This window comes from Lytechinus variegatus, chromosome 1 (genome assembly GCF_018143015.1).
Source record: "Lytechinus variegatus isolate NC3 chromosome 1, Lvar_3.0, whole genome shotgun sequence".
NCBI classification, from domain to species: domain Eukaryota; kingdom Metazoa; phylum Echinodermata; class Echinoidea; order Temnopleuroida; family Toxopneustidae; genus Lytechinus; species Lytechinus variegatus.
Window position 1 is genome coordinate 73,286,538 of NC_054740.1, and position 16,068 is coordinate 73,302,605.

The following is a 16,068-nucleotide window of genomic DNA, read 5'->3' on the forward strand; positions in this document are numbered from 1 at the left end:
AACACACATAGACTTCATGCAGATGATAATCTCATGGTGAAAATATCACTTACATGTAAATGCCCATTTTGACTTATAATTTTTTTTTTCCTTGCCCCCCAAAGGAAAAACGTTCTGCCACCCAAGCCTTCCCATCCTCGTAGCAATTGAACAGCAACGGTGGTTCTACAACCACTCCCTCCACCATGTCCACCACACTTGTCCTTTCGGTTTCCCCTGCAGCATCTCCATAGATTATTTCATTTTTTGGATTAACGAACCGTATTTCGTTTTCGGATTAACGATTCTTCGGAATAACGAACCCTACTTTCGGAAAAACGCCACAAATATTCAGGTTAACGAGCCCTTTTTCCTTTTCAGATTAACGAACATCGAGGTATAAAGTCTAATATTTGGATAAAAGATGTCTTAAGATGACAATAATGCCACTGGAAGTGGGACGATGGGGGAATGGACTTTCGAATCACGAAAGTCCACTCCCCCATTTGATTTTTTCAAATATTTTAGTAATTGTTTTACTAAATTCAGTTAAGTCATCGTAACTTAATTTCGCGAGTAAAATGGATGCAAAGAAAATAAGTAAATTTTACTTAAAACTGCCAAACTCATAAATACTTGAAAAAAATTAAGGCATTTTTTTGCCACAATTTTATTGAGTAATTCCAACTATTTTTTTTTACAGTGTATCCATCACTCCATTTTATTCATGTCACTTCAGTTTCAATCACCATGTTTGGGTGGTCACGTAGCAACCAGTAAATTTATACTCACGCGCGAACGTACAATTTTCTTTTTGCAAGCTAATTTTGCTAAAAGGAATCATCTTTTATTATAGAATATGTAAATTATTTAATGGATAAGAATCTCACATATTCAACTATTCATACATTCGCTGTCAGATGAGAAATGGTCCCCTTAATCTAGCCAGCGTATACCCATTTATTTTGTGAATGATTCATGAAATTATTGTTCTCAAATCATATTAAATTCTTGGTTTAAAAAGAATATTGATATGGCTAAAATTGGCTTGGCACCTGTACGTCGGAGAGAAAAGGAAACAGTGACCTGGTGATTCTTGACTGTGGAAAGCAGAGGCGATGCGAGCATTTATTGATGGGGGGGGGGTCAAGACGAGTTGGATGTGACATGTTTATTGTGATAGGGGAATACTCCAGACCATTTTTTTAATACTCATCTGCTGTTTTCGTCCGTTGTCTCTTCTTTCTTTTGTGTGTGTGTGTGTGTGTGTAGGAGGGGGGCATTACCTGAATAGCGATAGTTGGCCGTCTCCCCCACCTCCCAACCCCTGTAGTCCCTGCTGGGAATACTCTGATCAACATGACAACATTGTTAAGGATATGCTTAACTTAGTGACTGTCAGTCTTCACCAATATTTTAAATATTCGGCACACAATGGAGGGATGGGGGGAGCAATCACCGTCCCCAATGATTTTTCAAGTAGTTATATGTTACAAAATAGAGGAGAAAAAAGAAGGAAGAAGAAAGGAGAAAACACTGAAAAGAGCATGGGATAAGATGTTTGGGACACTTGCTTCTATAATACCCCGCCACCTTTAATTGGTCTAGCCCCTCCTTTAACCTTAGCGAAATATTCTGCTGCCACTGTGTATGTTTACTTTAATAACGATAATAATGAATAATAAGTTACATTTATATAGCGTTGTGTTTCCAAGCGCTTTACATTTTAGTTGTTATTATCCCTGTCACAGGATCCATCACTGCTCCACAAATAAAGCGAACCACCTCCACTCCCTGGGGAGTATCCTGGCCAGGCAACCGTTAATTTATCGGTGCACACATGCTAATGTAATCGTATTGACGTCCACATGCTACCGGCTAGAGTGGCAAACTTGCCTTGCCAAAGGACATTAGCGCCGGGTGGGATTCGAATCCTCGACCCTTGGTTTAAGAGTAAAGTGACTGACCTTCTACACCACCTCACCTCCACACAAAACTTTCAACCAAATATTGGGAAAAGTTTCATTTTAGAACATTGAAATCAATGTCTTAATATTAATTCTTGTTTTACCAAGCCGGGAAATGCACGTTCCAGTTTATTATTATGGTAGGCTAATATCAAACGAGGTGTAAATTATGCAATTATTGTCCCGGTTTGTTATCAGCTAGTAGTATTTGGTCGATGCGCTTGAAGACTTCATAATTATGATAATGAGTGCGTTACGGTAGAAGCTTGTTATTCGATGATGAGTTCGTATGAGTGACGGATATCGATTCTCTAGATCTGCTCCGTGATCGCCAAAATGTTGGTAAGTACAAATATTTAGTGTAGTATCATACGAATAAGATTATAAACTGAACTTGGTGATTAAATTGTTCGTACAATATAGTTTGGCCTTTATACAATATTATTTTGGATACACAATAAACACTGAAAATTGTGTATAATTATTTCATATATCCCTCTGATAAATTTTGTATATTTGTTCGTTTCTTTAAAGGCTCAAACTGGGTTCCTACTAATGTGTATTGTGAATGCAATGAAAGGTAAGTGTCAAACATCACTTTCCTCATATAATAATAATTTACCTTGAGTTGTCACTTCAGATATTTCGACTTGTTCTCCCAAAGGGCCCTGTCAAATTTGCTTTATTACCCTTCTCCATTCTAATGCATCGAATTCCAGAAAAGAAGGTAGCAATCACATTAAAAAGGTCTTTGGTATGTCTCGGTGTGTGGATTGAACCCACGATCTCCTGTAAATGAGGCTAGTGCTCTACCGCTAAGCCACTGTCCGACATTTGTAAATTCTTACAAAATTACATCCCTTAAACTAAGGGGGAGAAGAGAGGTTAGAATGAGACAGGAAAAGTCATTACCCTTTCACTGGTTGGTTTCCATGGCACCATACACTGAAGTATAGTGTATCAACGATCAAGAAAAAAAGAAGAAGAGAAAAGCAGGATGGGGGATAAAAGGAATGAAACATGATGAAATGATTTAATGAATATTATGTCGAAATATATCACAAACTAAGATATTGATTTTTAATAGGGCCATAATTTTCGATCGCTTGCTCCGCTAGCAACTTCAACAGAATTTTTTCCATAATTAGCCAACACCCCTCAAAATTGGCTCGTTTCGCCACTGGCACAAACAGTGTCGTAACTACGGGGGTGGAGGGGAAGGACATGGGGACACGTGCCCCCCCCCCTTATCGGCTGATTAAAAAAACGGGGAAAATGAGAAAAAAGAGGGAGGAAGGAAGACAAATGTCCGGAAAAGAAGAAATTATTGTTCATTATAATTATGATAATAATTATGTTATATTGCATAAAAACATTTTTCATAACTTTATGAAACATGACTGGCTCAGGGCCTATTTTTTCATTGTTCCTGGTGCTCGCATTGTCTGTTTAACGAGATATATATATTCTGCTGTACTAAAACCTCCCGTTTTCAAGTCAATATACACCAAATATCCTCGCACTTTGAGTTATTATTGTTTTATGTAGTGACATATGCTTCTTTTTCATGATGAGTTAAAGTGATTTCCCCCATTTTAAGGTCTTAACATAAAACATTTCCTTCCGTGTTTACGTTCGCATTAGTGGATTGGTAATATATGCCTAGCTGCTCTTCATGAATTTCTAAAATCAGGTCTTATAAAAGGTCCCCTTTTCTAAGTTTAATCTGAATAAAAAAAAATTCAGCTCGCGCTTTGCGCTCGCATCATTTGGTTAGTGAAATACGTATGGTCTTAGTGAATCCTACTAACAAGCCTTATAATACCCCTCTTCAGGTCTGAATTTCCTATATATTCATCTCGCGCTTCGCGCTCGCAATATATGATTAGTGAGATGCGTATGACAATCATGATTACGACTACAAAAAAGTGCTTCGTGTGTTTAGATGTAATTTTAACAAAATCAACAGGCGCTTGACACTCGCATTAGATGACTATGGTGGGATATGTATACTCTCAATGGATTCCGTAAAAAAATAGTCCTTAAAATATTCCTGTATAGAGTCAGAATATACTAGAAATTCAGCCCGCGCTTCGCGCTCGCATTGTTTGTTTAGTGAGACAGGTACGTATCATGATTACAAAAATTTGCTTATAATTTTCTTTATTTGCTTTTTTTGCATTTTGGGTCTGGATATAAAAAAATTTTCAGCTTGCGCTCGCATTATTTGATCAGTGAAACACATGTCCGTTTAATGCACTGTACTTAATGTCTCTATTAGGTCAGTATACCTAGCAACTGAGTGCGCTTCGCTCGCTCACTAAGTGAATCAAAATTTTTGCTGGTGCTCCCCAAATGCCGTGACCCACGGTATGCCACTGGGCACAAACTATGTTTTAAAAATCTCAAGAAGAGAATTAAGCCCGAGGGCATTGGTAGGGCATATTTTACTTTCTTCATTAGATGCTAAATCTACGAACTTTTTTGTATGAATAAAAAAAAACATATGTGCACAATTAAAAAATACATTTAAGTTATAGTAAATACCATGACAGATGTTTGTAAATGCTTATAAAATTATTGTTTGCTGCTCTGTATTTTCTACAAGATGCCACCACAAAGACGTACTCTTGCTCGTGCTCGACTGTTTTTGTCATCACTGTTAAACAAAATCGCACCAAAGTGTAAGATGAGGGAAATTCGAATCAGCGATCCTACATTATGGAAGCTTAAAAGTGCCACCAAGATGTTCAAATAACCATCTCGTCATGTCTACATCCTGTGGGAAAGATGATCAGATGACAAGATCTCGGTTCTCTTCCTGTCTACACTCTCTTGGAGAGATGATCAGATGACAAGATCTCGGATCTCGTCATGTCATCTCGTGGGAGAGATGATCCGATGACAAGATCTTGGATCTCGTCATGTCTACATCCTGTAGAAGAGATGATTTGATAAGATCTTGGATCCGAGATCTTGTCATCTGATCATCTCTCCCACAAGATGTAGACATGACAAGATGGTTATCTGAGCATCTGGGTGGCACTCTTGAGTTTCCATACCTACATGCATAAAAAGGATGCATGACTGTGGATTCATAGATGTGGGTGAATGAATTATTTAAGACAAGATGTTATGCATATTCATTGGCTTTCAGTCAATCTGTAAAAAATGATATAATTTGATTATTTGGTAATACTTTAGCAAATTGAAAACGTGTAGAAAGTATCCGTTTCTGTAGTTGTATTGGATGTATATCAACTTTTCTATCTACGGTTGTTTTTATTCACATTGTATTTTGCTTTATACTACCACAACCGACGCAGGACCTTCTTTTTTATTCTTTTTTATTCTTTTTTTTTCTTTTTTATTCTTTTTTTTTTCTTTTTTATTCTTTTTTATTTTTTTTATTTTTTTTTTTAATTCCTTTTTATTCTTTTTTATTCTTTTTATTCTTTTTTATTCTTTTTTAATCTTTTATATATACATATATATATATGATTAGATAATTACATAATTACATAGAATTATATGTGCATAGAAAAAAAAATGCATACTATTGAACATACATTTTTGAAGGGGGATCCATCCCCCTTTCTAATACCCCAACGCTGTAATTATGGTAATATAATTATGATCGTTTATCGGTTGATAGCTTTGATCAATTTAAGTGCATTGATGGAGACAGGTTGGAAATAGGAAATGACTGTACATAATATATATTGATGTAATGTCAATGCTGTTGCATTGTGTTTTAGTGTAATTAATCATATCTAAGAAAAGGTTTTGGTCGTTTAGGCAAATGTTTTTGTATCGCTTGCATAGCAGGGCGAGAATACAGCCGCCGCTATTACGGCAGTGGCGACGGCTGCTGCGACGGCGGTGGCGTCTTCAACATTTAAATCTTAATTAAGGTGATGTTTTTGAATGTCATCATAACTTAAAAAATGTATATGGACCTAGTTCATAAAACTCGGACATATAAGGGTCATCAAGTATTACTGAAACTCAGGTCATTTAAAGTCAATGAACTTAGACCATGTTGCATGTTATATATATATACATATAATATATATGTATATTGGATGCATATATAGTCATATGTTTTCAACCCAGCAATGTCCACTTTAGGCGACAGAATTCGGTTTGAATAAAAAAAAGCCAGTACATTATGTTGTTATCATTAAAAATATTTGCAACGATATCATTGAGGAATACCATAGAAAATGTATGCTCCCATTTCAGGAGGGAGCCTATTGCAAACATGTTAATAATATAAACATGATGGATCGAGTGTGGTAATTTATTTCCGCATCCTAATATATGAATATGGACTGGAAAGAAGCCCATACGTAAATGGGCCATGGGTGAAGATTATAATTTTGATAAACTGTATCATACCTATTAGTAATTTCTGCCCGGAATAAGATTATGAATCGGTTACACATACACAAATATACATACACATATTTTGTAAAACTTTCTTTCAATATATAAGATGTGCTTGTATTATCTTGTATATTTCACTTGAACAACTTAACTGTGCATATATATATATGTACATAATTATGTATATACACACGACCAGTCAAAATGAAACATAATATCAGTGCAATTGCGAATATTTGTCAATATCAAGACGTTAAGATGGAAGGGGGGGGGTCATAAACACGATTCGTATCTAGCAAAACAATGCGAGCGCGAAAACTGAGCTGAAAATTATTGATATTCCGACCTGAAAAGGAACATTTTAAATCCTCTTTCTTAGGAAGTTATAGAGATTATAGTTAAACTATTTGAAGGAATTCATGATAGGGATACGTAACTCATCGGCGTGGGCTGACTTTTAGAAATATCCTCACCTGAAAAGGGACATTGTTAATGATTATTAGTAAACAGTAATGAAAAGAATTTGTATCTCCCTTATTAAATCAGCGCTTGATGAGAGCATTGACAATTAAACCAGAAAAATGTATTTCAGAATTGTTTGTAAGAACTGAAGAAGAGTAATGTATCAAAATGCAAACCCACAGCTAGATTTTGAAAAAAGAATATTTTAAAGAATTTTTGTTGGAATTTTTGAAGAGAATAAGTATATAACTAATAAAAACCTGGCAGGAATATTCATACCTCACTTTCTAAATGGGTTGGAAACTGGATTACCATGGTGATAGCATAGGACGGGGTATTAATCAGTGGAATTTCTTGTCTAACATGTCTAAGCCTTTACCTTTTTTCTTCATTTTCATTTTTTCCTTTTCTATTTTTGCGACTCCCTTCTCTCTTTGTGCCCATTGCTTCCAGGGCACGTTCCCCTTTGCACAAGATAGCCTACCATTATAGAAAAACGTCGTGATTATCATTTCAAATAAAGAACGCTATTATAATAATTGAACATATTCATAATTGGTGATCAATATCAAAATGATCATATGCATGTATTCAAATTCATAAAAGAGGGCTGTCATAATTGAATTATTTTTTTTCTAAAGAAATGATGAATATGCTAAATCTGATGAATGAATTTGATTTTTTATCACTATTGACGGTACACATCGGGAGATCCCAGCCCCCGATAATTCCAAATCATATTTTCGTATTGCGATTTTTGTTTAATGTTCACGAAATTATGTGCACCAAATCGTTAATTGCGTGGAGGGGGTGGGGGTCGGGGCATGCACATAGCAAGAGGAGCAAAGATGAATATCAAATATTTAGCAAGCAAGAGTTAATGCAAAAAAGACGAAAAACGAGAAGAAATATTTCTTAATATTTTACCACAAATTTATTTTTATGATGAAAGTTGTATTTTTTTTTCTATTCCTGTAATTGTAGCCTCCAGCTATCAGATTCACGACGCATGTCCCGGTGTCTCCAAGATCTGGTGTCCAGACCAATACGACCCATCAACAAAACAACACGTTCAACTGCAACCAAAATATGTTCCTGTCGGCCATGAAATAGAAAGTCTGTATGGTAATATTGCTGATAATGCGGAGAGGTACTACTGCACAAAACCAGGTTAGAAATATAACATTCCCTTGACATGCTTGATTTGGCGGATCATTGATAAAGAAATTGATTACGTAGAATCCGCCCCGTTGAATTAGATTCGTAAATAGTTAAAGGCCAAGTCCACCCAAACAAATATTTATTTTGAATAGATAATGAAGAGTCAACACGCATTTAAGTAAAAATCAACAAAGTCGGTTATAAAAATAATTTATTTAATTATGGTAGTGCAGATTTATACATATTTTCACAAAACATTTATATATGCATAATACATACATTACGCACAACATAATTGACGGAACCGATGACTTTCATTTGTAATGACAGACCTTAGAAAATGAAATATTTCTAAATAGTGGAATTGCCATTTTCTCATTGCAAAATCTGGGCAAAATGAAAATATGTACATTTCAAACGATGAATCACATGGACAATGATTGCATGATGTATTATTGATCCTCTTATTTCTAAGTTATCTGTGTTGTCCATAATACTTTTTTTATGGAAAATAAGCAAAGCTTTGATATGTAATCCGATATTGATGAATTTTTCACCTTAACTATGCTTGTTAGATATTTGAGTTTATTCAAATCAAGATGCAATTCGGGTTGACTCGAATATTCAGTTTATGTAGATAGTCAGAGACAAGTTTAACATTTTTTATTTGAAATTTCTCTGAAGTGTGAAAAACCAATCTAATTTATTATAATTCATGCCTGGGGTAAGTTTCTTTTTCTTAGGTTCTTACAATATCATAAAGTTTAATAGGTTCATCTAATTATTGCTTAGATGACATTATATAATCTTTTTGTCAATCGAGAGAATGGGTAAATCGTTTTGGTATGGCAAAGTTTTCCTCTATCAAATCTTAAATATATAGATATATATATTTATATCAAATAACTGTCAGTGACAGAAACTTGTAGGTAGCAAACGTTTTTAGATTTCAAAATACCATTTAGGGGATATTTTCCCTATAATCAGAGAATGTTAGACCCAATGCCGTTTGATATCTTACATGCAGCCTGTCTAGCAGGACCCTGTTGGAATGGTGCGACTTGTAGGGAAACAATGGAGGGCTTTACATGCACCTGTCCTGAAGGATTTCAGGGTCTACTCTGCCAGGAAGGTAATACCAATATTCATACGAAAGTTTCTACGGGCTGGATAGCTTTTTAATTTGAATGATGCAGTGATTGTCGCTAAATGCCTTAAAACGGTTTTCGAGCTTTTGCTTCAGGAAGTTCAAGCACAACTCAATCAACAGTTTGGACTAGTCCGGTTGCTTGATCTTGGGCGTTGCATTTAAGAACTGTTCATGCTTTTTAAGGAACACACAAAACCCGAAGTTGTACACTTGAGAATAAATCGAAGAGAAATCTATCCTGTGAAGAATTATAGCGTAATTTCAACTAGGAAAGGAAATATATAGTACTTTTCTCCTACAGAACATGCTAAGCTAGCACGTAATATGCTTAACTTACTTGATCTGCAGCGTTGCATTTAAGAACTGTTCATGCATTTTTTTAGAAACATAAAAATCGAAGTTGTACAATTGAGAATAAATTGAAGAAAAATTAATCCTGTGATGAATTATAGCGTAATTTCAACTAGGAAAAAGAAATATGTAGTACATTTTCTCCTACAGAACATACTAAGCTAACACGTAATATGCTTAGCCATCCATAGGAAAGCTTCGAATATTTGTCACTCTAGAATTGAAATTGATTCATATTTTGCTCGCAATCTAGCTAAGTGGTGAGCGAAGGGCAAGCAAAAGTGGATTAACAAAAGAATATTAGATGTCTATCGTTATGAAATATGTAACATTCACTCCATTATTTTCTGAATGAGATGGTATTTTTATGAAAGCTCCCAGGACCCTACCCTCACAATATTGTCTGTTGATTCAATTATTAATTTAGATATTCATTAGATAATGATAACAAAATGACTAAACAAATCTACAATGAGGGGCGATAGCTCAGTCGGTAGAGCGGGGGATTCGTATTCTGGTGACCCGGGTTCGATTCCCACTCGGTGCGCTATTGCCCTTTGGTAAGGCATTAATCCTCAGTACCAGGTCCTTCGGAGGGGACTTTAAGCCGTCGGTCCTCTGGTTGCTTGCTTACAAGCATCCATGCTTTCTTAGCAATCAGGTAAAAAATCACCACATCCATCCATCCATACATTTATCCATATTTGGATTAACTTTGTTTTACCTACGTCGCTGATATAGGTATTAGATTAAAGTCTTGAATCAGAAAATCTTGAATCTTTTCTCATAATTACGGATGAAAATTAAAATTTGTATGTGAAATTTATCATATCACCATGATTTTGAGGTATAATTCATGCATGTTAAATGATAATTCTATACAGTAATTTTTACTCAACCCTTCTGTGTATCTTAATATATGTTAAAATTACTGACTTCTTAGAAGAATTTATTGAGATTTTGTGCAAAATATTCAGAAAATTGCATTTTTTCCACTGAATATTTTTACTGCAGATATCGAAGAATGTTCCAGTAGTCCCTGTGAGAACGGGGCGGAATGTCTGGATGGAATAAATGCATACCTGTGCGAATGCGTGCCAGGATATGAGGGGACACATTGTGAAACTGGTATGTTTTGCTAAATAAATTGGAGTCTATAGCAGCTGTCAATTTGCGGCTTGTATTTTGTTGTTTCCTAAACAAACATAAAAAGAATATTCCACACTTTCTTCTCCTCACTTCTTGAATTACTTACTTACCCTGCCAACCCCCTCTTCCGATTATTTAGAGAGATAGAACTGTTTTTATAAGCATTTTTGGCGAAAATTCGTTATCAAATGTAAAAAAGACAAATATATTATTGTTATTGTTTTGCATTATTTTTAACGATGTACACACTGCACCCAAACCCACAAAAAACAGTAATGTGGTGTAGGCTTACATGAAGCTGATCAATAATTAGATCAATGATTGTAATTTTAGTGGAATAAGAAAAAAAAACCTATTTATTTTTATTGTAGAATAAAGTTATATAAAGCAAAAAAAAAACTATTCTCATTTCTCAATAATTAGTTATGAGATTGAGGAAATATTGACTGAAGTGTTTGCCAACAATATATCAAACTTTAAAAAAAATGTTCGGACCATAATCATCAATTCTAAATAGCAGCATAAATAACATAGGTGATACTTGGGCCCTTTAAAGTAACTCCAGGAGCCTTGCTTTTAAAGAAAAGAGTATTGTGTAAACTATTAGTTGGTTTAATGTATATATTTATGGTATTTGATTTGTAGAAACACTGGAATGTGCAAGTACCCCGTGTATGAATGGTGGAGCATGTAATGACGAAATAAATCAGTATACATGCTCGTGCATCGGTGGTTATGCTGGGATCAATTGCGAGATCGGTAAGGAATCCTGTCGAATTGGCTAATCTGTAAACTTATATATTTCTCTTTGAAACCATAGTCCTAGATCGTCCCTTAAGGACTATCATCTGATGGAGAAATATTGTGATTTGGAAAAAAATTGTGTCACAATTCAGTATTTTTTTTCTGCACAAAAGATGTTTGTTTAATGAATCTTCGTTTCTCCAGACATTGTTACCGATATCTCTATTTTGTCAACAGTTGATCCTGGGGGGTGTCCTACGAACCTACTAAGAAGGACAAGGGGCTACTTCGAATTATCGAAATTCTTATTTCTCTTCAATTACTGGGAAATTATTCTTATTTTGTTTTCATCCTGGCCAGTTCATGTATTCATGATAAAATAAATGATACCTAAAACAAAAAGTACAACAATCAATACAATAATAATCCTGATATTAGTTATGATGATGAATCTACTATTTCTACTACTTCTATTAGTATTGTTATAAATAATGGTATTGATAATATGAATAATATTATCAATAACAAGACTAACAACTTGACCATAAGCAGGTGTTTTTATTTTGCCAGGGACAGGACGCGTAAACTCTTGTAAAAAAAAATCAAAAGTGAGGGAGCGAAGTGACCGAGCCTGTCATTGGATTGCAATTTTGCGAAGGGAAATTTAAGAATTTCGTGCATACACGTTTGGTGATTCTTTTGAAAATTTTTAGTGAATAATTCAAAGTGTTTAAAATTTCGGGGGAGGAGGGGGAACTCTCCCCCCCTCACCCGCTGCATACGGCCATGAATAACAACATCAACAATATTACTACTACTACTACTACTAACAATATTAACACTGATAATGAACTATCGAGTTTTGTAATTCCTTTAAAGTAAACCAATTAACCCCCGTCATTGCCTTCTTATTATCACTTATTTAGATTTTGATGAATGTAGTAGCTCGCCTTGCCAACATGGCACATGTAATGATGACGTCAATCAATACTCATGTTCATGTATTCCCGGTTATATTGGAAACAACTGTGAAACAGGTGAGTTCTATGTTAAAGTTTTTATGTTTCTTCCCCTTTGTACTTGCTTAAAATGGTTCTATAACATATGGTTCTTAATCGATTCATACTTTAAAGCCAAAATCCACAGTCATCGTTTTCACTATTATCACATTTTTATCATCACGTCATTTGAATAAAAAAAGAAATATAGGAATCAGGGAAAACTATTAATGAAGGGTTGCTATAATCCACCAAAGAACACCAAACTTATTTGGAAGGTCTTGATTTTACACATTTCACGCATGTCGTTAAATAGAATGTTCATGTTTTTTTTCCCAAAGATGAAGAATCAATATCTGAAATCGCAAAACAAATTATATTTCATTTTGGCGTATCTAAATATTACTACCATGAAATTACGAACAAATACATAGTAACTTAATATTATTTATCACGCATGTGTTTTTTTTTTCTAGATGTAAATGAATGCGCGAGTTCACCTTGTCTTAATGGAGGAGCGTGTGTTGATATGGTAAATGAGTTCTCCTGTAATTGCGAAGATGGCTACTCAGGTGAAACTTGTGACTCAGGTAAGTCTGTGATTGAATATGGATCCGTGCTCTGACTTGCTACGTATACTACGTCATACATCAATGGAGTAATGAAGCAATGACATATTTGTATATATCTTAATTGATGTATTATTTTGCATTTCGGGATACTTTTAAGGATGCTAATTTTGGATAGTATGTTTCGGTGGAATATGATGAAATAATCGACCACCAAATTCGTGGGGGAAATATTTCACGGTCGTTTGGGATGTGACCGTCCGACAGCCTTATTCAATAGCACTAGTCCAAATAATTTACGAAGTTGCCCAGTTTATAATTCTTCCAATGTTGCTTATTAGGCTTTTTGGCCATATCTTGGATCAACATAAACCGATTCGTGTCAATGTTGGAGTGCGGATTTTTTTTTTCATTATGTGCTACCAAATTTTTGTAATGGAAATGGTGAAAAAAAGATGAAGTCATAATTTAGTTGGTCCACTATTATGTAATTTGAATGAAACAAAAAGAGTTCCACTTCCCTTTTCTGTGTTTGATTTATGTAAAGTATGTGCATGTAGAGACTGTCTAATATACTTGTCATAAAGTTTCGCAACACTTTTCATTCACTTCAATAGTAATGTCAAATATAGGGGTTGTTTCACAAGCATTTAGGTATGACTTTAAGTTATATGCTTTACCGCCAATTAGCACACGCTTTCTCAAATGAACATTTATCAGTGTGCGTCTTCTGATCTTTTAGTGAATGTCAGATCATTATCAATACAATGCAATTAAGAGCAATTTAGCCTGAGTGAGATTTAATGCACATTTTGGTCTTTGTAAAGCACCCCTTAACCCCTCAACTTTAAAAGAAAAAGGCTCTTAATAAAGTTGGAATTTTAGAACGGTTAGTCGTCTACTCCGACATGCATGAAGAGGAATAAGAGAAGGCTCAGAAGGTACAACCAGTCCGGCTAGGTAGTTTGTCTGGAATAGTTGATAATAAAAAAATGATAATCATAAATTATTTTGAATCGATGACAGACGCACTGCCTCCACAGTAAGTTGTGCCTTTTGATGCATAAGAGACTGGAGCCATGCGTAGCTTTAATCAATCTAATTAAGGGGGTTTCCAAGTACTGGCACACGACTTTTTTATAATTCTCTCACAGGTCATGGTGGTAATCAGTTTCTTATTTTTGTTAGCTTTCCTTTTACTTTCTCTCTTGAGAATACCATGAATAGAAAATAGAACTGCTGTCGATATTTCATTGACACCTATCACCTGAACGATTCTGCTACCCACCTAATCCAAATTTCCCCTCACCACTTCATGCCCAATTTTAACATATCATATCGTCGATTTTTTTCTCGACCTGTTAGATATTGATGATTGTATCAACGTGGAATGTCAGAACGGTGGCGCATGTGTAGATGCTGCCAATAGTTATTCTTGTTCATGTGCATCTGGCTACGAGGGATTGCACTGCGAGACTGGTAAGTTTGTTTAATGTATGCAGGGGATTTTTTATGGTGAAATCATGGACGTCGATCAGGGGGTGTCCTCATCAGGAAATTTTGATACCTTTTCATCCTTATAAATTGCTTGAAAACCCCTGATTAGCATATATTTTCAAGTTCTTGGAATGGCTAGATCTATTTTACCCCACAGAGAGTTTCAAGGGATACAGTTCCTTGATTTCACCCCCATCCTTCATGGTCGCAGCATTCAGTAGGGGGGGGGGGTATTATCCCTCTGAATTTTTTTCAGAACATGGAGTTTATTTCAAATCACAATTTTCGCAAATAAACATCCGAAGGGAACACCATATCCACCAATGTAAACATAATTTTCTTCCAAAATCAACTCAGTCAAATGGATAACTTAATCGTCTTTCCCAGAGGTTTTTTACCCTGTAGGCCTCCAAACTTGAACCTACTTAATTAAAAAATGAATTGTTTTAATTATAAACAAATAGAATATGCCCTTAAGAGCTGTTCTTTAAGTATTCAATCTTATTTTCAATGATGAAATCCGATACATTTTCCTACATGTAGATTTCAATGAATGCGCAAGCAATCCGTGTCAGAATGGAGGATCGTGTACTGATAATATCAATCATTTTACATGCACCTGCCAACCGGGATACGGAGGAGACCAGTGCCAAACAGGTAAATCTTGAAATCAATCCTCTGTAGATACATATTCCCAGCACTAATGATCTCATTATTTTTTCAAACCCAAAGTTGTACAAATTAGTACCCTGGCTCCAATGAACAGAAGGGCATACACCAATTTTTTTTTACCTTCCTTTCGCAAGTGACAACTGAGAATTTTTCAAGCAATTACATTTTGCTTGTTAGACTTTAATGACTTTGTCATCACTTTTTTTTTTTGGGGGGGGAGTGGGGGTGTGTTAACATACTAACCCACGTCAATTACATTCATTACTCCCTTTGAAGCTCTTGAATATGGAGAACATGCATTGGTTAATTTTTGAGAAATTTCCGGCATTGGGATTTTCACAATTTCACCCCTCCCTATATCAGCCTATGGATTTTTGTGAATTTGAATTTCAGTGATTTTATAATATGTCTGAGGGAAATGATTTCTTTGTAATCATTTTATTATCTTCGATCATAAGTCCTGTTGCTGAAAAAAAACAAAAAAAATTATTTTACTCCCTCCGTCACCACAGGGCATCCTACTTTCCTCATTATTTTGGATTCAATGAATAAGATTATCTACTGTTTGTAATAAATTTGCTTCTAACATGTCTAAAGTAAACAGTATTCGAGAATACTCATCCTCTTCCCCATGTTCCCATGAAAGTACTCTACATCAATCATTTTTCCGTTTAACATGTTTAATGGCACGAGATGAAGAAATGTTGATGGTATTTTTGTGTGCAACAAATCTTAATGGCCGCAGAAAGATCACTATAGTAACATTATACACATTCTTACAATTTCTCACAATCAGATGCTGATGAGTGCATTAGTACACCTTGTCAAAATGGTGGTGGCTGTGTGGATGGCATTGATAGTTATACTTGTTCATGTACGTCCGGATACGAGGGATTGCACTGTGAGACCAGTAAGTGCAAGTCATTATCCATAATGCTATATCCCCTTTAATCGCTAGCTGATGGGCCCACTATTACAAA

At 35.2% G+C, this 16,068-nt stretch overlaps 1 protein-coding gene across 2 annotated transcripts; it reads left to right on the forward strand.

The window, feature by feature from the left end:
• Window positions 1-1,807: 1,807 nt before the first annotated feature.
• On the forward strand, window positions 1,808-16,068 carry LOC121406538 (fibropellin-1-like). Of its 2 annotated transcripts, XM_041597548.1 has the most exons (11): window positions 1,808-2,288; window positions 2,481-2,526; window positions 7,782-7,967; window positions 8,986-9,090; window positions 10,474-10,587; window positions 11,254-11,367; window positions 12,279-12,389; window positions 12,827-12,940; window positions 14,285-14,398; window positions 14,960-15,073; window positions 15,885-16,068. In XM_041597548.1, the coding sequence occupies exons 1-11, from the start codon at window positions 2,283-2,285 to the stop codon at window positions 16,037-16,039; spliced, it is 1,179 nt and encodes a 392-aa protein (XP_041453482.1). In that variant the 5' UTR covers window positions 1,808-2,282; the 3' UTR covers window positions 16,040-16,068. The 2 variants fall into 2 exon arrangements, with proteins under 2 accessions (XP_041453482.1, XP_041453483.1); XM_041597549.1 differs by lacking the exon at window positions 8,986-9,090.